Here is a 24,471-nt window from a genome sequence, read left to right on the forward strand (position 1 = left end):
TCGCAGTGCCAAGGGTACCAAGGGCAAGCCAGGGGTGGCACCTGAAGTTACGCCGACTGGTGACGGGTGGTTTTATCCCAAGCATTATGGAGAGGCGGCTACAGAACGCGAGAACCTGACGGCACTTAATGTTTAAAAGTGCAACCTTAATCGTTTTTTATTTCATCAATCAGGAAGCTAATTGCTGTGCATTTTTATGAAATGAGTGTGAAGGTTACAGACTCCTCTGCAGTCCTGCCAAGTCATCACAGGTGTGAGCAGGCATCACCCCTAACCACCGCGCGCCCAACCTGTCTCCTGCCACGACCCTGACATGAGACCTTCCACTTTATACTGCGTCTTGGTGCCTCTCTTTTTGTCTCATCTTTCCTAAGAAATACCACCCCTCAGACCGGGGGGAGCACCATCTCGATTACTTTTTCAGTTCATGTTCACGACCAACTATTGTTGTCTCTCTTCAACTTTAACAAGGGTAGTATTTTTTCTCTTTCCGTTACTTCCTTGTTCCCATTTTAATGAGTTTCCACTTAAATCCATAGCTTTCTTTCACTGTATCTAGCAAAATTGCTATTCAGAAAAAAACAAGAACCAGATGGCTTCGCCATCAACAAAATAGCTTGCAATTAATCATCCATTGCTCCGCTCTTCCTCCCTCCACCCCCCCCCCCCCCCCGAGGCCGATCCACCCCACCCCCAGCTCTCGTTGGCCTCGTCCCCAACGAAGAAGGATGTAAATGGCCAAGCTTGCTATGTAGTGGCATGTTCTTAGTTTGAAAGTTCATTTTTTTGGAATTTCAGTGATTACTTTGCTAAATGTTTTTTGAAAGAAAATTGGAAAGGGGATATTTTTCTATTAAAGTGTGGTTTGGAACAGAGTTGCGGTTTTTAAATTTGCTTTATTTTTTTTTATTCTCTGAGGTTCTTTAAACAGCCACATTTTTACTAAAATTGTTACATCTACCGTGAGAGTGTTGGCTTTATGCAATGTTGTAGGGGAGTTGTAGGTGGGGATATAAGATTCTGTTCCATTTGGCCGAGTCTGGACAGTTTCTGAAGAAAAAAAAAACTCTTGTGGCTTTTGGTACCTGTTTGCATGTGGATTCTTATTTTGTTATTGAACCAGTGCTGTGATCTGATTCTCTCTTCTCTCTTCCAGGATTATCGCACAACTCTTGTTGACCATGCCCTAAACGAAGAGCTCCGAACACGAGGCGCTGGTGGATGTGGGCCTGTCCTCTTTTATTTTCTGGAGTGATATATTTATTTTGGTGCACTGGGGTGCAGTCTTGGGGGTGCATCCGTGGAGATGTGGCTTCTAATAGAGTACTTCTGGCCCCTCCTCGTGTTGGGTACTGCACGCGTACAGTCGGTGAAGGGGACTCCAAAACCCTTCTCAACTTACACAGTCCACGACTGGAGCCTTACGCACTTGGTGGTGCACAATAAAACTGGGGAGGTGTACCTGGGGGCCGTCAACCGGATTTACAAACTTTCCAACAACCTCACTCTTTTGGGCACCCACGTGACTGGGCCTGTGGAGGACAACGAGAAGTGCTACCCGCCGCCGAGTGTCCAGTCCTGCCCGCATGGGCTGGTAAGCACCAACAATGTCAACAAGTTGCTACTGGTAGACTATTCTGGGAACCGGCTGATCGCCTGCGGCAGCGCCTCGCAGGGGATCTGCCAGTTTGTGCGCCTGGATGACCTATTCAAGCTGGGCGAGCCCCACCACCGCAAAGAACACTACTTCTCCAGCGTCAATGAGTCGAGCACCATGTCGGGAGTCATTATCGAGGTGCCGAGCGGCAACAACAAGCTCTTCATTGGAACACCCATTGATGGGAAGTCTGAGTACTTTCCCACACTGTCCAGCCGCAAGCTCATGGCCGACAACGAGGATGCAGAGATGTTTGGCTTTGTCTACCAGGATGAATTTGTTTCCTCCCAGCTCAAAATCCCCTCCGACACGCTCTCCAAGTTCCCGTCTTTTGACATCTACTACATTTACAGCTTCAGCAGCGAGCAGTTTGTCTACTACCTGACGCTGCAGCTCGACACGCAGCTCACCTCCCCGGACTCCACCGGGGAGCAGTTTTTCACCTCCAAGATTGTCCGACTGTGTGTGGATGACCCCAAGTTCTACTCGTACGTGGAGTTCCCCATTGGTTGCGTCAAGGATAACATCGAATACCGCCTGATCCAGGATGCGTACCTGAGCAAGCCGGGGAAGCGGCTGGCCAGGGAGCTGGGCATTTCTGAAAAGGAAGATATTCTCTTTACGGTTTTCTCCCAGGGCCAGAAGAACCGTGTCAAGCCACCCAAGGAGTCCGTCCTCTGCCTCTTCACCCTGAAGAAGATCAAGGAAAAGATCAAAGAGCGGATACAGTCCTGCTACAGAGGGGAAGGCAAGCTGTCCCTGCCTTGGCTCCTGAACAAGGAGCTGGGCTGCATCAACTCGGTAAGTTACCATTCAGGTACATTTTATTCAGTCGAGGTATAAGTCTGTGGTATGCTTCTGTATGTTCCAATAACGTCCACTTGCAGATTGCTTTCTAGAGACCTCCTCGTGTAAAGTCCGGTGAGGCATTGTGGTTGGTGTCTGCAGTGTTCACTGGTGAACCAGCCTATGTTTGGGCTTGGCTCTTAAGAGTCATCCAGAACAAAAAAAACAGTGGAATGGAATGCTACTCTGAGTAATATCAGTGGTTATGATATACACAAGTATTGTATCTATCGTTTTATTTCTTGTTGATCAATCAGAACAGCTGCAAATCCCGGCTCCCTAGCTACCCCAAATTGTGTCTTCCTGGCTAAATCCTTTTAATCGTCCAGATATTGAAGTTTGTATGCTTAGACCTAGTGTTGTACATGCGTGGGAGAGGTACGTGTTTCCAGAAATTAATGAAGTAAATTATGTGTAAAATGTACGTAGCCTGAATCGTGGGCTGATGGTGACGGAATGGAAGGTCTTGATTTTGCACAGTAATGTCAGCTGCCAGATGTGCTGTTTGAGTGAATGTTTACCTTGATAGGGTCCTTGAGGGACCTTGTGGGGCACTTAAGCGCTTATCTATACACGTAGCAAACGACACCATGTGGGCGTGTGGTTGGAAGTGTGTGTGTATTTGCGTTAAGCTTATGAGGGAAGTGTTTCCATGTTCTGTCCGTGTGGCGACCACCGAGGGGCGGTGGTCATGTTATGGGATTTGACGCGTGTCTGTTTAATTGTGGATTAAGAGGTCAATGTAGGAGACCTGAGTGGGGTGGGGAGGATTGAAAGTAATACGCAAATATTTCAAGGGAATGGCAGGAAAGGTAAGAGAGAGCTACTCTGCTAAAGTGCTGTGGCCCAAAGCCGTCAATGAATCCTCACCCTCTCCAGTGGTTTGTCCCGCTCACCGCCTTCACTGCCTTGTTTGCCTGGAGGGCTGAAGAGACAGTCTGAGGTGATGGAGGGTGGCACTGGAGAGCACTTATTAGAATCTCTGTACAAGTCTGATTTTTGTCTAGGGATTAGTCTACGCCTGGGTGCCGTTGAGACACGGTGAGATGGTTAGTTGTCCAAGATCACACAATTTAGTCTACACGAGACCTGATTCCACTATACATAAAATAGCCACTGGCCGTCAGTGGTTCCTTCACCACTGCAAATCACCATCACCACAAGCAAAAGGTGGCTTACTTTGGGTGAAGTAGTAGAACAGGCCCAACTTTGGAGTTGTGAAAGTTGGTGATCCTGGACTTTTTTGACTAATCTGTTAGGTTTCCAGTTTGAAGTTAGTGCATGCCGGGGGTATTTAACTTTCCCCTGGTGAATACTGCGTGTTGAGAAGATAGACGGCCTGTGCTAGCCAAACGACCTTCTGCAGGACCAGAGATTCAGAACGGCCACTAGTCCGATGTGGCTCCATTTGGTCGTTTATCCCCCCCCCCCCCCCCCCCCCCCCCTTACAATGCACTCCATGCATTAGAGGACTTTTGCCTTCAGTGAACATTTGTCGACTGCATATGTTTGTATGACGTCATTAGTAGGCGACAGTGGACCTTGTGTTCTGAGATAACAAGCTCGGGCTTTTCCCAGGGAACATTGGTAAGGAGGAAATGTGACAAATTACATCACTCAGTGACACTAGTAGTATTGCTTCATTGTCTATTGAACTCTGGGAAATCATTTATGATGTCATCCTTGTGCAACTTGTGTTACGATTCTGTTTCATGACCTTGAGATGGGAAGTCTAACCTCTGACGTCATCACGTGGCTATGAGTTGGCGTCCTGCATTATTGCTAAGGACCTGAGCTCGAGAGGAGCCGGGAATGTACAGTGTGTGACTGTAGGTTAAAACACACAAAACTGAGTCAGCAAAAAGCGGTACAATATATTCATTTAGTGTATGTAACTTTAAAAAAAAAGTCTACGAAAGAATTGTGGAGAATTATAAAACCACGAATTTGTCCGCATTCAGTCCAGCATGAAAAATGATTTAAAAATAATCGTAATTGTGCTATTGTTCTCATTGTCAACAAAATAGGAAATTATTTAAAAGCTCCCTAGTGTTTGCTTGAGCCCGGTTTACACACAATAAAAAATAAATTGGAATAAAAATAATAAACAAGGTCTTGTAAAATTAGTTTATTTTTCAGTAGGTGACTCTTTTGAAAGGTGAATTGAAAATCACTCTTTCTAGTTCTGTGTCCCAGGACATTCATCTGGTTTGGAGGTATTCCTGGGTGTTTGCAGCTGGTTAGCTGGCATGGTAGGTCAGTCCATTTGCTGTGGCCGCAGGTCACAGGTTCTAAGCCATGTGAGGCCAGCACGGTCTTAAAACAAGCACCAGTAAGTTTGGTGAGAGTAGTGGTTGGTACTCCGTCACTTGGGATGGGAAACAGCCTTTACAACAGAAGCGTTGCAACGCAATGCGTGTCATTACAACGCGAAAGGCTTGTTGCAGGGGGTAGAAGGTGTTGGAGTTAACTCCAACAACTTCCCTACTTTTGCACACACTGGAGTTAGAATAGTAAATTATACTATTCCAACTTTCAGCGCACCCCTGACAGCAAGTCGGGGTAAAGGTATGCGTTGTAACGGCATGCGTTGTAACCTCATACAACCCTTGGGATACCCTCATTTTAATCGATGAACACGGTAAAGTTCTCATTACGACGCTGAATAGTCTCCTAAACAGAGTATCCTAAAAGCTGCTCTAGTTTTGACCTGGGTGGGTTGTGGGTTCCACCACCTCGACCCAGGGCGGGGGTGATTGCCAGAAATGCTTTCTCCCCGCCTCCCTGAAGGAACTGAGCGTTATTAATTGCACACCAGTTATATTTCCGCGATGGTGCGACTTGCCTTAATTCTCCGCGGAGTTATCGGCGAGATAATCTCTTTGCAGATGGCAGTAATAGCATGCTCGGAGGGCCCGGCGTGCAGTACCTGGATTAAAGGCGGGTTAGATTACACGTTCGATGAGAAGGCGACATTTATCCTCTTCACAGCCGCCTGCGTCTAATCTCAGTATTGTATCTTGAGCGGCGGAGGCAAGTTGTTGAAAAATCAGTCATCGACTCTTTCACTTTAGTTTTTTTCTTCAAATATCTTTTGTTGTCTTTTCCAGATAATGGTACTGAACTGATCTTGTGCTTAATTTGTGTAAAAAAAAAAAAAAGTGCCATGGTTTTAATCAGGCGGCCCTTGTAGCTTGCACCACCCATTGCCCCTACCAGTGCAGCCTGTGCCAGTAACACCAGTACGAACCATCACACTCCTGCAAAAGTGATAAAGCTATAAAAAAAAAAAGGCTTGGGAGGCAGGTAATAGAATTTTTTTTATGTTTATTGAATTAATAGTGAACTGTTGTTGTGGTCCTATCTAAATTAGCTGGACAGTGCCATCTTGTGGCTGATTGTCCAAATGCTGGTGTGAACAATTCAGTTCCGGTGCCGAGCACTGGAATCCACCGGCTCAAATTAAGCACTGTTAGTAGCCCTCACCTGGCATGAAGGTGGTTGTTCTGTGCCCTCCTTTTCCCTGCACTCATACAGTGAATTGCTGCCATCTTGTGCTGGTTCAGTGTGGTGTCTTGTTCCCTGTCAGACACCTTAAGGGGCAGTCTTGCCCCCTGCCCTAAATGCGCCCGGTGTGCCCAGACATTGGTCCTGTGCTCATTGTCCCCTGGGATACAAGCAGTACCGCCCAGATGATGCCCAAGAACGGAGCCCGTCCTTCCCGTGCAGAGGGGACCTGCCTGCAGTTTATGCTGCATTGTTCCTGCTGGAGCCAGACCGAGCTTGAGTGGCATAAAGTTGGCCTCTGTCGACATTGGCACAGTGAGGAGATTACGATGGTGGACTAGAGTGTGGCTGAAATTAATTCAAGCATAAACTTAAACGAGAATTGATGGTTTAGAATGTGTCCACCTTTAGTGCCCCCTCATCTGCTACACTAGCCAGCCACTGAGCCACCAGGTGGGTCTCCTACCTCGTCACTTCCTCCTCCCTCCACAAAACATTACATCGAATGTCCACCTCCCCTCCTCTTCCTGCTACCCTCTTACACCCCCCATCCTCCACAACTGCTCCTTTTCTCACTTCCCTCTGTGTCTGCTGGCCTTGCCTCCTCCCACCCCCCCACATTCCCACCAACATGGCGGTGCCCTCCACCTGCTGCCCTCCTACCACGCCCTCCCCCCTGTCGTCACCCTGTTGGGCGCCTGTGGACAGACGGGTAACATCTGGCTGACACTAAGGGCCGTGCCAGGAGCTTTGGTCTTCAGATCTGATTTTGTTCTCAAACTAATTCAATTCTAGTCGAAAATGATGGAATCATGAGGAGGGATTCCTGATGCTGCTGCTTAGTCCGCGCGCCCGCTGCGCGCGCGCCCCCTCTGCGACGTCGCGCGCCCAAGGATCTGAGTGACGTCGGAGAGGATGGCGGGCGCCTGGAAACGGGCCTGATCCTGTTGGAAACTCCCATTGTTTAGTTACGAATAGTTTCAGCTGGATCCAGTGGCCGGCAGATGGGGTCTTGGACTGTTCGTGAACTGCTGTGCGGCATATAGCATTCAGTTTGATGTGCACGTTCCAATTGATTTCTGCGTCTTGTCTTCCTTTTGTTAGTTTTAACTGTGCAATTTAAATCGGTAGATGGCCCTTTCTGTTTTTTTCCTTTTCGTCTATGTAGTTCAGTTTTAAAAAACCTATGTTTAGCCTGGGACAAATCTCATTTGCAGCTGGTCAGCTGGAATTTCCACCAGTATGGCATCCGAGACCTCTAACATAGGCTGGTTCATTTAGTCTGGTGGCCGTGCGGAAAAGTGTTTCTAAAAGTTTTTATTTTTGTTTGTATTTGAAATGTACTCGAGACACCAAACTGTATCAAATGACTCCTAACGCCCGTGTTCTAGATGCATACTTCAGTCCGATAGGCTGTCCCTAATGCAGAGCCTTTTGGAACCGAATAAGGTCCTTAACAAACCTCCACAGGAGCTCGCAAGGATGGGAGGCCAGGGTGGGCCCTGCGAAACTGTACAGCAAGTACCCTAAGGCTCCCAAAGCAAAACGTATTGTCTGTACATGTATGCTTTACTCTGATCTAGCCATATAGCGCAATAACCACTCCACGCTGTTAGTTAGCGTAAAAGGCCATTTATTAGGACCGGGTTGACAACCAGATAGAAAACCCAGTGACCTCTTCACTTACACCATTCGCTTCCTCACTTCTTTCAACCTCCTACAGCATCTCCAGCCATCGCACTCCTGCATGCCTCAACCCCACCTTGCACCTGCATCCCCTCCCCGGAAGGATGAGTATGCCAGTCATGGACTCCCCCCTCCCAAGTACCGCCGACACACCACTTCAACCCGTCCTAAACTGGCACGCTTTATTCAAAACCAAACCCTTTCCCACTCCTAAAACAAGTAGGGTGGTCAAAACGTATTCCCTAACCCTTCCCTAACGGCGCTGGGGACAGAAAGAGGAGGAACCTCCTCTCCTGCCCCCTTTTAAAACCTTACCTAAAACCCCACCCCCTAAACTAACCAAACCCTGTCCTGTGTCTCGCGCGAATACCCCCAGGGGAAGACTGGTCTGTCGACCTCACTTCCCCTGGGGGCCGCAGTCTCGTCTCTTAGCGCTAAATGAAGCTCGTGAATTGAACGTAGGTTCTATACCGCCTCCGCGAGTCACCTCGGCTGAACAGCAGAATGTTTCTGCTAGCGGACTGCTGTACTTGTTGTCCTTAGCACTGGTATCACTTGAAATTGACATAATAGAAGTGCTCACACTCACCAGCTGAGTATATGTTTGCAGCTGAACTGCCGGGGTTCTCCTATTAAATGTACAGCACCCCTGCTGAGAAGCGCTGGTACTGTTCCCTTCCTGATGAAGCCAGTGCTAGTACTCACTATACCAGGGGACCTGTTTGCTAGTGAGAAATACTGGTACTCTCCCATTAAAGGTACTGCACCCCTGCTGAGAAGTGCTGGTACTCTACCCTTCAAACGACAGTAGTGCAGGTACCCCTGCTAATTATGGTGAAATTGGACTGGCCAGATGTTGCTAGTTCAAAATGAGTGCCTTATGCTGGAAAAATAGAGAATTCATTTGTGACTTGGAGAGGAAATACAGACGTTTCCAGTTAGTAGAAGGGCCACAGAAGTGGCATCTGCTACGCAGTAATACATGATTGGCTAATGCAGATGTCTTTAAAAAAAAAAAAAAAAACCTCATGCTTTAAAAAAAAAAAAAAAAAAAAATCAACGCCTAATGTGGGTAGTGAAATGAGACGAGAAGAAGACAATATTAGAAATAATTTATATTACATAAGGCAACAGAGAAGAACTGTGACATGAAGGAAAGGGCAGTTTTTCCGCAGCCAGGTGCGCACCAGTCGGAGGGTACTGTGAACGTGTCGACGCTAGAGCTCGGAGACTTAAGAATGTGCCCAATAGAACACATTGTGTCGGAAGGGGAGCCAAAGCTGCTTATAACTAGTGCCCTGCTGTCATGAGTGTCTATTATATAAATGATCTTGATTTTAATTAATAAGTTTCTCAAAAGGTTTTTTAGTGCATATACAATATAGGGTATTTTGACGATAGATCGCAGGGCAAATCTTTCCAGTAAATAGACAAATATGTAACAATAGCCCCTTTTCTGAGATAACTTATCGAGTCTGTGAACATTTGACACTTGGCTGAGGACGATACCGTAGGCCTCTTTAATGACTGGGACTTTTGTGTTTTGATTCCTGATACCCCCGTCCCTTTGTGTTTTTCATTGGGGTAACTCCCCTCTTAGTTTTGATTATTATAGCACTGCTTCGTATTTCTCGTTTGCCCTCTGTGGGGGGCACACTTCCGTGCTGGTGTGAAGCGAAATAACTTTGCTTATCAGCCTCACACACTGTCCTTTTTTATGCGCTCATTGGCTGCCCCGGTACTTTTCTTCCGGTCACTTGTCACCCACACGGTCTTTCTCTTTGCCAATGAGCGCCACCTCACACTCTCATTTTATCACTTTTCTCCCTCATGCTTTTTTCGACCTCACGTTCTCTCTCTTCCTCTCCACTCTTGCCCTCCCATCCACCCACCACACCTCTTACATTCACTCTCTGGGTCTGACTTGGCCACGCGGCGGTCTGCACTTGTCCGTTGTCACCAGTTCTTTAAAATATACATAAAGTGGGCTTCGGTTCCTCCCAGAAGAGTTTTCATCTCTTACTTCATGCAGTTGACTGGAGCATCAGCCTTCCAGGAAACGTTTCCATTATTCATTTTATGCACGTTTTATACAGACAGCATTTTTTTTTTACTATCTCCCCCTCCCCCCCCCCCCCGAGTATTCTCAAAACCAGTAGGCTTTAACATGCTTAACCGTATTTCTGCAAATTTGGATTTTCAGGTGATGGCACATTAAACTCAGACCTTTTGGCTTTGCCACTGCTTGTTCCGTATTTCTGCTCTCCCCTTTTCAAAAGTTCGTTCATCCTGTACACTTTACCTCGCCTTTTCACCCTCTTTCCTTGCACCTCTTATTTATTTCCACTCCACCTGTTACAGCACCCAGCTCTTTTGCAGACCTTAGTTCCTGCCCCATACACTCCTTTCAACACCTTCCGTCTCCTCTGCTTTTCTTTCCACACTTCCTTTTCCTTTCAGGCCTCAACATACTCTCCTGCCCTCACCACTGCATACTGTTCTCCCCTCTCCACACTCCCCTTTACACGTTTTCTTCCATTCCCTCCTTTCTTCTCTCCTCTTTTCTACGTTCTTACCCTTTTGTTGCTTAATCGGCTTCAGTTTCCTTAATCTACAGCTGCCCTTCCCACTCTCTATAACGTTCACCTTCCTTATTTCTTGGCTTCTCTTTCCTTCCTTCCATGTGATTCACTTTGGCATTCCTTTCTTGATTATTCCGTCCCCTTTCTTCCTTCTCTCAGTTACCTCGCTCTTTTCGTCTTGCGGTTAGTCCTTCTTTTCTGTCTAAATTCCGCCATTCACTCAGTCTTATTGTTTTGTGTTGCTATACGCACTGCCTCGTCTTCTCAGTCATGCCTGTCCCTCCCTCCCTCTTTGCCATTCATCATCTCCCTATCCCCCTCCTCCTCATTTAGTTTGCTCGTCCGTCGCCCTTCCATGTCTCTTTTACCTGCTTCTCTTCCCTTCTTCTTTTCCTGGGCTGCAGATTTTCACTCTCACCAGTCTTTCTTCTCTTTCGCTCCTGCGCCCTCTCCGTCTGCTTCCCATCCTTGCCCCTGCTACCCCCTTCCTCTTGTCCACCTTTTGCTCTCCATCATGTTTTCCTTCTCTCACTTCCGGTCCTATCCCCCGTCTTCCCTGATGAGCTCGCCTCTACTTCCGGCTTCAATCCTCCCTGGATTTCTGCCGGTCCCGTTTCCCCCCTGTTGCTCTGTCACCCCACCCCGCCCCGCCTTGTTTCTCTTCTCCTCCACCCTGCCTTCTCTCCTTCTTCTCCCTCTCTTCTCCCTCTCTTCCCCTCCCCCCCCTTACATGCCCCTCCTTACTCTTCTCCTCCCTCCCCCCGTCCAGTTTTGCAACCGCAGCAGGATTACTCTAACAAAGAGAGCGGAAGAAAGGCCGGTTGTTTCTGAGCCGGGCCAAGGAACCGGTTCGCCTGGGTTTGGGTAGTTCTGCTTGGCTGCTTCCCCTCACACTACTGCCAGGATCTCGTTGGGTTTCCTACAACAGGAGCTGCCCCGCTATGTAGGTGCGGGGCTGTAGGCACAGTGCTCAGGTCTAAGAGGGTTCAGTGTCCTCTGCGCCAGTCTGGTCTGTGCGCTTGGGGTACCACTGTCGGGATCTGGGTGTGTGCAGCGCACACTGCTCAGGTTTGAGTGGTAGCATGGCCTACATCCAGGTACCCCTATCTCGGCGTAGGGGCAGAGCGGAGTGTCCACTGCACAGGTCTCCAGGGGTGTAGGCCCGCACTGGAGCGTCGGATCAGGGTTTCCGTCCTTCGAGGCATGACTTTGTGCAGGGCCTGCTACCTAGGTTTGAGTGGGTGCTGGGCTCGCGTGCTGCCGTGGGGCAGTGGTTGTTCCGCTGCCCAGGTCTGTGTGGTTGAAGTGCAGCATGCCCACTTGGGTACAGACTACCCCGTGCCTCGCGCTCTGTGGGTAAGAATCCCACACAATGTGACTTGTGATACGGCTGGAAAACTCTGATTTCAGGCACTATTAAACCCTTCGGACAGTTTGCGCTGTTGCTGAAGTTTGAGTGGCCAGTTACTGCCCCGGCCTAATCTGGGCGGTCGCTGCGCCGCTTCCATAGGTGTCAAACACCCGTGGCATGTGCCACGTTTCCACCAGTCCTGGCTTCTTAGCGTGCGGCGGGTTTCATGGTGTGACATGCATGCTATTCCAAGAGTGGACTACATGTCCCAGAATGCACGCTGCGATGGCAAAAAGCCAGGTCTGCTTTTGAAGGGTTTTTGCAGGGCACGAGGCCGCTTGCCGCTTGCAGATTTTGTCGAGTCTTTAGCCCCCATCCTAGGGAAACTCGGGGCAATTCTAGTGGTTATAAACCACAGAGCAGTGTCCGCCTTTGATTCATTCAAACATTCAATGCAGTGCTATTTTAACCTAGATCTCCCTCCTCCCAGCCCCCACACATATTCCAATGAGTTGAGGCGCTAGGTAACGCAGGCACGTCTGCCAGAGGCCTCCACCCCGGAGTCGGGTAGCATCTCCAGGGTAGGTGCAGTTGGCAGTAGGGGGGCCGCTAATGGTGCCCCCGGGGAGAGGCCTCTTCCCGCCGGACCGTCATTAGCGGGACTTTTGGCGGGGAGGTCCCGCTGCCTCCAGTGCTGCCTTCTGCTCTTAATTGTCATTTATTAACATGCGGTCGTCGCGCGACGGGCGCCCCCCAGGGAAATTAGCGAAAGCGGGGAGCCGTGTTCAGGAATGACTAATGTGGGAGCTCTTGAGGAGCGGGCAGGTGGCATGCTGGGAAGGTGATGGTCTTTGGAGGGCTGTCTTGGACCCTTCTCCTACTGTGGGTCCTGGGGGGGTGGGACAGCAGGACCGAAGGCGGATTAGTGATGTCTAATAAGCGGTGGGGGAGGGGTATTGTTGCTGGTATTTTAAGAGTATTGCAAAAGATGATGGACGGAATGCGGAACAAATCAAACATTCAACCCCCAGTCACGGATCTGGGTTAAATCCATCGTTTTTTTGCTCACTGCGCCATTCCAGTTTGTTTTATTCCCAGCCATATGCAAATCAGTCTTGATCCTGCTCTCCCTGGGAAAGGGCCCGGTCCTACCTAGACCGGAAACCAGCATCCTTGGACCAGTTTTGGGGTATCACCATTCATCAGCCAGGCTAGTTTAAATCTGGTGGCGCAGCGAGCAAAGGACCCACGTCTGGGCACACCCGGCGCACTTAGGGCGACAGGTGCAAAAAGAACTGATGACTGGGGTCAGTGTTTGAAATGTTTTAGCACTCCGTCCATCATCTTGTGTTTGCTTCATTCAGCCTGCGTTGGCTGGGTATACCCATACGTGGGTCCCATGCTCTCCATGCCACTGGATTCAAGCTAGCCTGGCTGATGAGAGATGATACCCCTAAACCGGTCCCAGGATGCTTGATCTGGTCCAAGGTCGGCCTGGACCGTTCCAATGAGCAACAGGGTCAAGACTGATTTGCCAATGGCTGGCTCCAAACTGGGTTGGCGTGGTGAGCAAAATGATGGATTAACCCCAGATCTCTTGACTGAAGGTGAATGTATGATTTATTCAGCATTCCTTCCATCAATAGTTGTTTGCTATGCCACCTTAAGTGGCCAAGAGTATTTACTCCCAGACATGGGTACCCTTCTCGCTGTGCCACTGAATTCAAGGTAGCCTGGCTCGAACCACTCTCTCCCTAGGTTCTTCCTCACTCTCCTTTCTCTATAGCCTTGATTACCTCTCACCCCATGAACCACCTTATCCGTCATTCTCGTCACTTCCTGCCCACAGTACTCTTTTACCTTCCCTCATTCCTTTTTGCTTCTGTTCTTTCATCCCTTTGTTCCTTTCTGTTCCCTCGCCATCATCGTTTTTAAGTCTTGCCTACAGATAGCTTTATCTCTGTGTTGTCAAAGACCTTTTGTGGACAATAGCAATACTCCTAGTGGTCTTTGCGTCAGCCCTTGGATTATCACTGGTCGGCTTTCTTCTCTTTCCTTTGCCTGCTTATTCAATAATAGCATAGCCACATCAGTTCTTAACTCTCATCTTCCCTTTCTCCTCCTCCTCACGTCCTGTTTTCTCTCCATTTTCACTGCTTCTCTGCTCCTGTCTCCCCACCTTGTTTCCTATATTAACTTCCTACTTCCGTGTCCTTCATCTCTTGGTTTGTTTTCCATCTTTTCCATTTCCAGTTGCCATTTTACTCTCCCTCACATCGGCTTATTGTTTCCCCCTCCATTTCTTCTACTCCCTTGGCCGACTCGCACTCCTTTTCAATGTTCCATCTTGTGATGGACCTGTTCTCCATCCCACATACTTAGTAAACTCGTAACCCTCCCCTCCTTAGCTGCCTTTATTCCCTTTCCCTCTGTCTTCTTTTGGTCATCTCTCCTTTGAGGTCTGACTCTTCATCTACCTAGCTCCCTCTCTACTCTTCTGTAGCTCATTGTTCACCTCCTTGCTTCGCTTTTTGTAGTCTTAACTTCCTCCTGACCCCATCTGCCCTCCAAACCCAGACTCCTCCATACTTACTCAAGGGCACATTTTGCTCCCAGGTCCTCTCTTGGTTAATAGAGTTGAGATATCTACATTGAGTAACAATCACTCTGGCCCCTATATTTTGTTAGGTTCAGTATTGTTCTAACAAGGCAGCAAACATGGCTCCTAGCATCCCGAACTGTTGGAAGACACCGGCGCAACCTGTCCAACTCCATGGCCGATGGAGCCCAGGGAAGGCGGGCGGCCTGCTAAACTTGGCCGCCGCCCTAGAAGATGTTTGGCGGATCTTTACTGACGGCTGAGCAACTGAACATCTTGGCTCCGGGTAGTCTAAACTGATCAAAGACATTCCAAGCGCTTCCTCTATCCTGTTGGACAAACTGGGAGCTACCATCCTGTCATTTATAGAGCGCGGCGCCACCGGCAACTGTACGCAGCGCCAAAAAATCCAGATGTTTTGGGCCTCTTTATCGAAGTTATTTTCCATTGAACAAAAAAATGTGGCGAGGCAGCCGAGCAGAGTATTTACCGCTTTACCATTGGTCCGAATTGGAACCTGGAAATATACCATAGTTTTGCAATATTTTATTTGGGTTTCAATTTTATCAAAAAGAATACCATTGGGTGTAAGTCCTGTAAAGCGTAAACATGATCCGCTTGAGGATAGACGAATATGGAAACCACATCCAGATAAAAGGACAGGCAAAAAGATGGCGCGGCGGCAGGATGTGATGCAGTACGTGACCTTATCAAGGTATGGTCTCCCAACCCCTAAAGATAATGTGCACACACCACAATTTAAAGCGAGCGTTTCTGACTTTTCTAGGAATTCTGCCATTGCTTTAGAAGGATATCTGAAGATTTTCAAAATTAAAAAAAAAAAAATAATCTTTATGTAAATATTAGATTTTTGACGATGCTTCTTTTTCTACAGTGCAGAGTGCTTGGTCCTGTGGAAATAGCCACTAAGTGGCTTAGAAAGTTCATCTTCACAACCTGTAGGTCACATGTGGGGAAACTCCACCCTCAGCTGGTTTGTAGTGCAACAGTATCTTTTTCCTTATGCAGTTGAATGTGTGTTTTTATGTTTCTTTCACAGCATTATTAGAATTGTGAAAAAGTCTCGGCTTAATTCTTTGACCTTGTTGTCAGTTTTCAGACAGAACTGGAATGCGAATGCGTGGTAGAAGTGACCCGAAATGATGACCGGCCTGGACTGTCCAGTTCATGGCCGCTGACCGCATTATGGGAAATTGGCAAATTATAGAAAGTCCTCCGTCCTGGCGCTGCTCCGCAAAGACACATGTGCCTGGCTTTTTCTGAAGAAAGCGCCTAGAGGTTTCGCACATTTTGTCATGTTGCCCAGGACTGTGAACGCCAGGAGTGATGTGGTAAGACGCGGCTTGATGATTTTTAACTCTACGCTACTTTTGTAGAGGGGTTGAGGCATAGCTCGTTGAAGCCGACTTGAAGGTTGTTGTCCGGGAGGTCTCTTTAAGGGGGTGGTGGGTGCAAGGGCCGAGGTGAACGTTCACCCATTACGCTGGGTCACTACTCTTGAGTGACTAGTCCTGTGTTGGTGATGTGAGCCGGCCACCCTGGATCACCCCTCTCATGGGTCAGTGCGTTGTCGCTGCTATCTCTAGCTGCTCAGTTTCCTCTTTCGCTTGCCCTTCCTGGCTTCAAGGCTAGCGCCAAGAACTTAGGGAGACGGGGCCTGGATTTCACTATCTCCTCCGTGGGCGAAGGTGTGGATGAATTAGTTCAGGTTGAAGGGTGTCAGTCTGTGGGGTAGGGTGCTCTCTATTTTGTTCCAGGATGGAAAAGGAAGTGGGCACCGTCCTGGGTGGACACACGAGCAGTCTTGTCAGGTCCTCTTGCTTGTTTCTTCCTAGACCGTCTGGAGTAAGCCCGCTTGGTGAGAATTTTGTGTACTCCATGCAGCCTGATCCAGGTGGTGAGAAAGAACTCCTTATTTGGGTATGGTTGGTTCCGCTGTCCCTCTGTGGAGCGGACAGTGTGCAACAGATCCGCGTTCCCTAGAGGTGACCTTTTGAACGTCACATCACCAGCCCTGTAGAGGAGGCACCATCTTCATTATGATCCTATGGACGGTGGAGCAGGGGGGCGAAGGCCGTATCTATTTGTGAGGGGGCTACATGGATGAGCTTTGGGAGCAGTAGGCCTTGCTCGTTGAGGTTATATGGTTGGCTTTGCCCTTAAATGTTATACTGCCCCCTAGTTCTATAGCCTCCGCACCAGGGGCTCAGTCGATGGTACTCCGCACCAGGGGCTCAGTCGATGGTACTCCGCACCAGGGGCTCAGTCGATGGTACTCCGCACCAGGGGCTCAGTCGATGGTACTCCGCACCAGGGGCTCAGTCGATGGTACTCCGCACCAGGGGCTCAGTCGATGGTACTCCGCACCAGGGGTTCAGTCGATGGTACTTTCTTGGTGGAGGATTTACATACCATTCACTCTGTTTGCCGCAGTCCAGGGCTTCAATGGCACACGTCAGAACTGGCACTACGGCAGGGTCCAGGTAACCAGAGCTCATGTCTTGAGTACGTCTAGCCAGTGTTAAATGGAGGGAAAATCACTACATTATCCAGAGTTCTATGGGGCTATTTGCTGGTAAGACGAGCAGTGTGCGACCTACTTCGTATTTGCATTTAAGCTCTCTCGAGCGACTTGGGCTGACGAGCCTTGGTTCCGCACCTGCGCGCCGTGAGAGGTACTATACCTTTGATATTTTGGCAGTCTATTCGGCACCCCACATACTTACCTGCTCCCTGCTGACGAGAGGCAATTACCTCGAAACACGTGTCCAGGGATGGCATAATAGTGACATACTCGTGGCATAGGCATACTCACCGCTGCCACTACATTATCCAGAGTTCTATGGGGCTATTTGCTGGTAAGACGAGCAGTGTGCGACCTACTTCGTATTTGCTCAGTCGATGGTACTCCGCACCAGGGGCTCAGTCGATGGTACTTCCTTGGTGGAGGATTTCCACACCATTCACTCTGTTTGCCGCAGTCCAGGGTTTCAATGGCACACGTCAGAACTGGCACTACGGCAGGGTCCAGGTAACCAGAGCCCATGTCTTGAGTACGTCTAGCCAGTGTTAAATGGAGGGAAAATCAAGAACATTGCTGGATGAGGATGCTGGTTGAGCCAGGGCGCGCATCATTGAAATGACAGACGACACAATTGCTAAAAGATGAGCCATGCTAGTTGTGGAATGGCATGGACTAGGGCGCCATTTTGTGAAGCCATGAGCTGGACTCCTTTATGTGAACCCGGGAGTCCACATGCATTGGTGTGAATGTATGCGCCAAAGCTCTATCGCGTGGAATCATGAGCCGGTGCACTAGGAGCATTATTGGACATCATGAGCCCAGACACGTTTTGTTGGTATGAGCCGTGGCACCATTATTTGGAATCCTACGTCAAGGACAGCAGTGTGTGAAATAGTGAGCCAGGCCACTATCACGTGAAAGCACGAGCTAGGGCACGGCTGTGAGGATCTCGTCCCCTGAGCTGGCGATGGAAAATCTGAGGCCCCGAGACCTGGACAGATGTTATCACTTTTTAACAAGCCACGCCTCTAATGGTGCATGGGTGATTCTCGTAGAGGTCAGTTATTTTAAAACCAGGCGGCACCGAGGCTGCATAATTTTGTAATCAGCCACTCGAGATTTCATCTTGATATATTTTTTGCTCACATGCTGTGAGTGGCTAGTGAATCTGGCTATTTTAAGCCACTCTCCGCCTAGATGAATGTCTTCTTGGCTGACAATCAACGCTCATGTCTCCCTCATTCCGCTTCCATTAGCATTTTCAAAAGATCTCTCGAAACAGGACTGTCTCGGTTTTATAATGTCTGCCAGTGTAATTCTGTAGTGCTCCAAAGGCCACGTGCAGCTCCTCGGAGGCGCGCCTCTGGCCTTCAGAGCACTACAGGATTGCACTTCCGGCCTGAACACTCCGCACCGCCCCAAAGAAATGTGAAAGTAAACATTGCTTGCGGGGGAGGGGCCTGGAACCTCCAGTGAGGACAACAGTTTTCATAGCTGCTGAATCCAGCTGTGCGTTGCAGGACTCCGGGGCCACCATGGATTCCTCAGTTTTTCCGATCTGTGGTTTTCGGTTCTGTGCTACAACTGTGTGTTTCTTCTCGCCCAGATGCCTCGCAGAATGTTTCTTGTGCTTGTTCTAGCGACAGATCATTTCTCCTCTGCCTTCCAGATGTTTCAAGTCCAAAAAATGAGATTCATCTCTAGAACACAAACGCAGATCCAAAAATATCTTGCAATAATGCAGACATGCACCGAATAGCCTTGCACCAAAAATACCGGCATTAACTATTTGTGATTCTGCCAGTGGGGTTTCTGCTAGTGTTTTGTTACAACTTTAATTCCGACTTTAGCTCATTTGTGAGAAATAGTTCTGAGGTAGGCCATTTCTGATCTCATTACGAATTTTGAGCTCTAAAATTATATGCATTTCCAGTTTGTGACCATGCATATTTTTGTGTAATTGTATTAGGGCTTGAAATTGGCGAGATGCCATTTTTATTATGTTTCCTTTCATTTGTAAGTTTCCTTCCCTTTGCCAATGTGTATAAAAACAAGTATTTGAGATCTGGCAGTGAGGACCATGAAACCTGGTGCTAGATGAGACAGTAGGGCGAGCCGGTCCACCTGATCTTTAGACTGGGTATCCGGGCGACCCTTGACCCACGTTCCCTTCTGCAGTTAAGGTGGAGTACAGTGATGTGGTTTCGTCTGGTTGTGCTTGCCTTCGTTGAAACAAGCGGAGAATGGATTATTTTAAACTGCTTCCCGTTAGCATCACCTCCCCATTTTTAGTTTGTCAGCTTCGGCCACCATAGCAGAAGGGACAGTTTTAATGGGAGGGCACAGAGGAAGAGGCGGAAGTGGTGCTGGGGGTTCTCTGTTATCTTAAACTTCAGTTTGACATCATGTGTACTCACAATAGATATTCTATGGATTTCAGGGGTCTGTGGGTTCACTGAAGGGAGCCCTGAGTAACTTAAACAAGGTGTCTAGAACGGGCATGCTGTGCCGCCAGATTACCCTGGAAGTCTGTGGAACTCATCTTCTAGCATTCAGAGCATTAATGGTAAACCCCAAAGACTGTGTCTGTTAACACCGGGGTTAAAGGGCTGTAGCAGTTCAAATCTAGAGACACACAGGGGATGGGCAGGGGTGGCAGACATACCAAAGCTTCCAGAGAGCAAAGCTGACCAGGAATGCCCTCGTTTTTAACTTTTGGTGACCATGATTTCAAAATCAAAAAGCAGGGCTGGCCATAAACATAGAAGCAGGAATAAAAGTTGACCCAACCTCGGACAAGGAAAGACAACAAAGGAAAATAGCCACCTATGTAGAGGCACGACGTTGCATATCCATGGACTTTTTAGGGCAAACCAGAATGAAAAAAAAAAAGACCATTTGTTAAGCGGCTGTGCACTTTGCCACATTTGGGAAGGCTTTGGAAGCACCCCCAAAAAATAATTGGGATCCCGTGTCATACATTTCGATCCCTCATAGTACGGTTTTAGTTGCATTCAACATCAAGATTTATCAATATCCCAATGACTCACAACTCTACTTGAAGGTCTCCTCCCCTTCCGATACCCAAGGCCTCGACACTGCTCGCACGTCATCCAGACCTGGATGTCCAGCGCCCACCTAAAGCTCAACCCAACCAAGACAGAATTCCTGTTATTTGCCTAGAACAACAAACAAGATACTGTATAAACCTGGCTCGATGAAGCTTGACTGACTCCAACTCCCACTGAATGTCACGTCATGTGGATTCACCCAGGACACCAACCTCTCCCTCCAGGCAGGAACACATTGCAAAACAAATTAAACCCAGACAGCCTGGTACCAACACTCTCCTTTAAAGAAAGTCAAAGCCTTTCTTCCACAAAGTGACTTGGGAACTGCTGTTAAAGCCATTTTACTCTCACATCTGGATGGTGGTAATGCCCTACTCTTTTCCCTCCCAGACTCCACACTGGCCCCCCTTAGAGGCATTCTTCACGCCACAGCATAGAAATACCATAAACATCCTGCTTTTCTAAAGAAACAAACCAAACTTCAAACACAAGAAAATAGAGTATATTATAACAAAAAGCTGTCTAAACTATAATTTGTGCTTCTGCGAGCCAAGATGGTAAAGAAATACATATGTCAACGTAGAGTGAATTATTTGCATCTCGCAACATGAAACAAAAATAAAAAACAGACTCCCTTTTCTCTTCATTATTTAATCTAAAATGGTGCCAAGCTCTTAAAAGCTGGTTGAGGAAAAGTGCAAATATTTGTTAATGAAATAACCCTTCTCGCTTAACCGTGTTTCAATGAAGTCCAAAGAGAGGGCGGCCTTGCCTTTGGCAGACTTGTCCTGGAGCATTGTTCATGGCTTTTTAATACTTCCTGAACCAGGGGAGGCAGCACAACAGGTAACGCCATAAAACAATTTAATAACTTCAATTTTTGGTATACTGTGTATAACGAGAGGTAAATGTGAGCTTACACAACCTTTCACTAGTCTGCACACTCCTATAACCCTCACTCCCAACTACGGGACATGCATTCATTTTAACGTAATGTGTAAGGACAATGGTAAGACCCCTAAAATACCTGATGCTGCTCCAGAGATATGTTACGTCTGTATACCCCCTAATGTCTCCTTGAAGTAGGTTTTGTGCATTGGAGAGACGTCTGCTTCCAAACAGCCACTTTGATTCAGAGATAAAAGTAGTCCTAGTGAGTACATAAACAAATCATTCAAACTTAAAAATACTTTTAAACTGCAGAGCTTACCAATTATCGTTTTTTGGGCTTCTAAAGTCTTCCCAAATATTGCATAGTGCACCGTCTCGGAGAGGATGTAGCCTTACGGCTGGAGCGGTCGAATTTGAAGCTGGGGAACCGGGTTCGAGTCTCTGCAACTGCGCTCAGCATCCTGTGATTCTGGGCAAATCACTTAATCACCCCGTGCCTAACAAAAATTAATGTGTTGATGTGTAACTAAACTGGTGCTCATGTAACGCGCTCTGATGTCTCGGGTCTAGTTCGCGCTATATAAAAAAACCTGATATTTTTTGTCTTTGTAGTTTGCCATTAAATGTCCCAAATTGTCACACCTTGATCATAGTCCTTCCACAGAAAGTGTCAGAAATCAGTGTTACGTTTTCCCGGAGACAAGTGTCCAAGGGTTACACTTTGGTTTACCCTCATTTTCATGCAACAGTGGCACCCATATGTGCTTTGATGCAGAAGTTGTGATGCTCTTCCTGCTAGAAGATTGTGGCTTATTGTGATGTGTTAAGAGAGGTTAGTTTTTGTGTTACATGTTGACTGTGGTATTAGTTGTCTCCCTTTTGCCGGCCTTGAAGGGATGAAGGGGTGCGTGAGCCCCGCAGTATTGGAGTCCATGTAACCAGCCTGCCACAATCTGACCTCTGTGTGACACGTATTTGAGGAAAGCCCAGGGGCTTCTTGAGGGGTAGGAAAGTGCTGTACAAATGCTACAATACAAACAAATGTTTGTTCAGGAGATGACTGGCTGGGAGGAAGAAAGACCCTGCATAGATTCTGAAGGCTTTGATCCACTGAGCGTGCTTACTAATAACTTGACTAGCGGGTGTATGGGCTGCCACCAGAGCAGGTGGTGCCAGGTGATCACTGCGCTAGGATACCCTCACGGGTGACAAGCAGGGCTCTACAAATTCACATTACCCTACATCACATCAGTAGGAGCAAGACATGGTGCGTTTTGTTGAGGTAAAACGTTATTTACTCTTACTTAATGTCCTGCAACATGTGGGCTCCAAAATACAGAGCTTTGTAGGAAGGATACACCAGGGCGTGGAAGGTTCGGCTTCAGTGTGGTCAAGTGATGGTCGATACTTGTAGCGTGGTAATTATGGGTGCTACTGGGCTGAAGCTGGCAACTCGGAGGTTGTCCTGTGGGGTAGTGGAGCTTGAGGTTAAAAGGTCGAGATTTGGGACACTTAGCGGTTTGCCACCTGCTATAACCCCCTTCCCTACACGACTCCCCTCACAAAAGGTCATGTGGAAAATAAGACCCCATAGAGCCTGTTTACTATCCTCCCGGCTCTTTAAGTTAGGTGCATAGTGTTCAGCACAGAGACTGTGGTTCACAGAATTGGTTTTTGGGGTACCACCCTTTTATGTGTTGGGTAGCTGCACTAGGGGTGCATCTTTCCATGTTTGTGCATGTAAACACTGCTCCTAGGGCAGTAGAAGGTACGTTATTTGTAGACCATTTTCGTTCTGTGTTTGGGCCGGGTGGATTTTGGGTTCCAAAAAAGGCTTGACTGATTCCATGAGTACTGCTTGTTTCTCACATTTAAGGCACGTGGGGCTTGAGGGGGGTGTCTGCATCTTGATGTTTAGAGCTTCAGTTTGGCCGTGTGTGGTCACCCTCACAGGGTTCTTGAGTTTAAGGGTGGTTTGTGCACTCGCCCAAACACAGTTCTTGTTGCACCGGAGTCTTTGCGTGTCACATCTTGTCGACCCATCCATATGTTCTATTCAATTTATTTGTACCATACAAAGCTGGCCTCTGATTTTAACCTTGCATTTTTGTAAATGGTAAACCTATCCCATAACAACTCCCAGAAACAAATAATGTAGTCTATTTTATTACAAAGGTGGGGGGGGGGGTAACCAAATGGCCAGTGCGAGGCTCATTGCACCGACCATGAGTTTGACTCAGTTTCTACACATCCAAGCAGCAAGCTCCCCTGCTGAAGAGAGGCATTAGTTCAGGCACGCCCCCATGGGGGTTCATAGCCCTATGGCACACAGCGCATTCTTGGATTTCTTTATCCAAGCCATTGTTTGGCATCCGTCGCGGGCAGCTGTCGCTGTCGTCCAATGACTCTTGAAAAGGGACTTCCAAAGACTAGTCGTGTTTACCGGAGAGATTGAAATGTCTGTCTGGGGGCACTTCATCGTGGCCGCGAGCTGGTCTGATGTGTTTGCTATGCATTGGAAAGCGTTCAACATTGACATCAGCCTTGCAAGGAGGCCTCCGTCCCTGCGGCATCATTAGCTCGCTGAGTCAATATGCGCTGGAGACGGGGTTGGTGGTCTCTTGCCAGTCGGGCATGGCGACCGTGGAAATCACGTTGTTGCAGAGTCGGCCTCTGGATTGGAGCGGAGCCAGCGTGAGATTATTTGGGCCTAAGAGGATTGAAGGAGTCGTAATGGGTTGAGCGTCATTGCAGCAGGGACTGCGGAGGAATGGTTTTGATGTTCTGCCTTCGGTCAGTAGTTGTCGGTTTCCTTTATCGTGCACAAGTGGTAAAACAGTGGAACACATGAGGAAAGTGAGTGCCTGAGCGGTCCTACCATCACATGTCAGAAGGGAGAACAAGGTCATCCTCGGGTCATCCAGGGTACCTCCTGAATGAGCCAATTTCATGGAAGTTGGTTGAAGTAGGAAATGATGGTGACTGTTTTTGTGTATGGTTCATAAAGTGCTCATACTTGCAGATGCAGCATTAGGAATGGAGACAACTGCTAATATTTGGGTTGGCTATTCGTTGGGGCTTTGTCAAACAGTATTGGGAATGCGAGTGGGAGGTTGAAGGTGTTTTGTGGTAATTGGGCTGGATAACTTTTTGCCTTAGATGGAGGCCAAGGGCCTTCTGCTTCTTCGTCCAAGGGAATTCAACTTTATGGTTCTAGTCATGGTAGAGGTTTGGTTGTTGAGTGTAGGAAGGCATCTGGAAGAATGGTACATAAGCTTCTGTAGCTGGGAAACCTGGGGGGGGAGGGAGGGAGGGGGTTTGGTGTGCACAACATTGTTTGCTGAAGTGACAACTGCTGTGAGTCAACTGAGTTGTAAGGACTGGAAGATTCAGGACCGCGGCGATGCATTCGGCTTGCAACCTCTAGTATTCAGGTTTCCTGACAAGGTTCACTACTCCGGCTTCCTAGGGCTATCTGGAGATTCTCGGAGTGAGTTCTGGTTCTTTGGACATCAGGCAGGGCCTCTATGACCCATGCGCGCTCTGCTATCCCTTGTCTCTGCTCAGCGTGCGTCCCAGCAGGGATGCGCGGCACTTCGGCTCTTCTTTTTCAGAGACCCAGGGTTATGCCGATTGGTCAGTCAATTTTAGTGTTAATTGTCTCTGTTTTCTGTATACTTCGCGCCTGAGCAGTTGAGTCTATCCCATTCAACAGCTGCGCACAAAATATGAAAAT

At 48.1% G+C, this 24,471-nt stretch overlaps 1 protein-coding gene across 2 annotated transcripts in view; it reads left to right on the forward strand.

The window, feature by feature from the left end:
- Nucleotides 1–1,162: 1,162 nt before the first annotated feature.
- Nucleotides 1,163–24,471, forward strand: part of PLXNA1 (plexin A1) — a 507,337-nt gene continuing 484,028 nt past the window's right edge. For both annotated transcript variants that reach the window (XM_085624414.1, XM_085624415.1), the window contains exon 1: nt 1,163–2,458. In XM_085624414.1, coding sequence (XP_085480540.1) covers nt 1,307–2,458 — 1,152 coding nt within the window. In that variant the 5' untranslated portion in view covers nt 1,163–1,306. The remainder of the gene's footprint in view (nt 2,459–24,471) is intronic.

Source organism: Triturus cristatus, chromosome 9, assembly GCF_964204655.1.
Source record: "Triturus cristatus chromosome 9, aTriCri1.1, whole genome shotgun sequence".
NCBI lineage: Eukaryota > Metazoa > Chordata > Amphibia > Caudata > Salamandridae > Triturus > Triturus cristatus.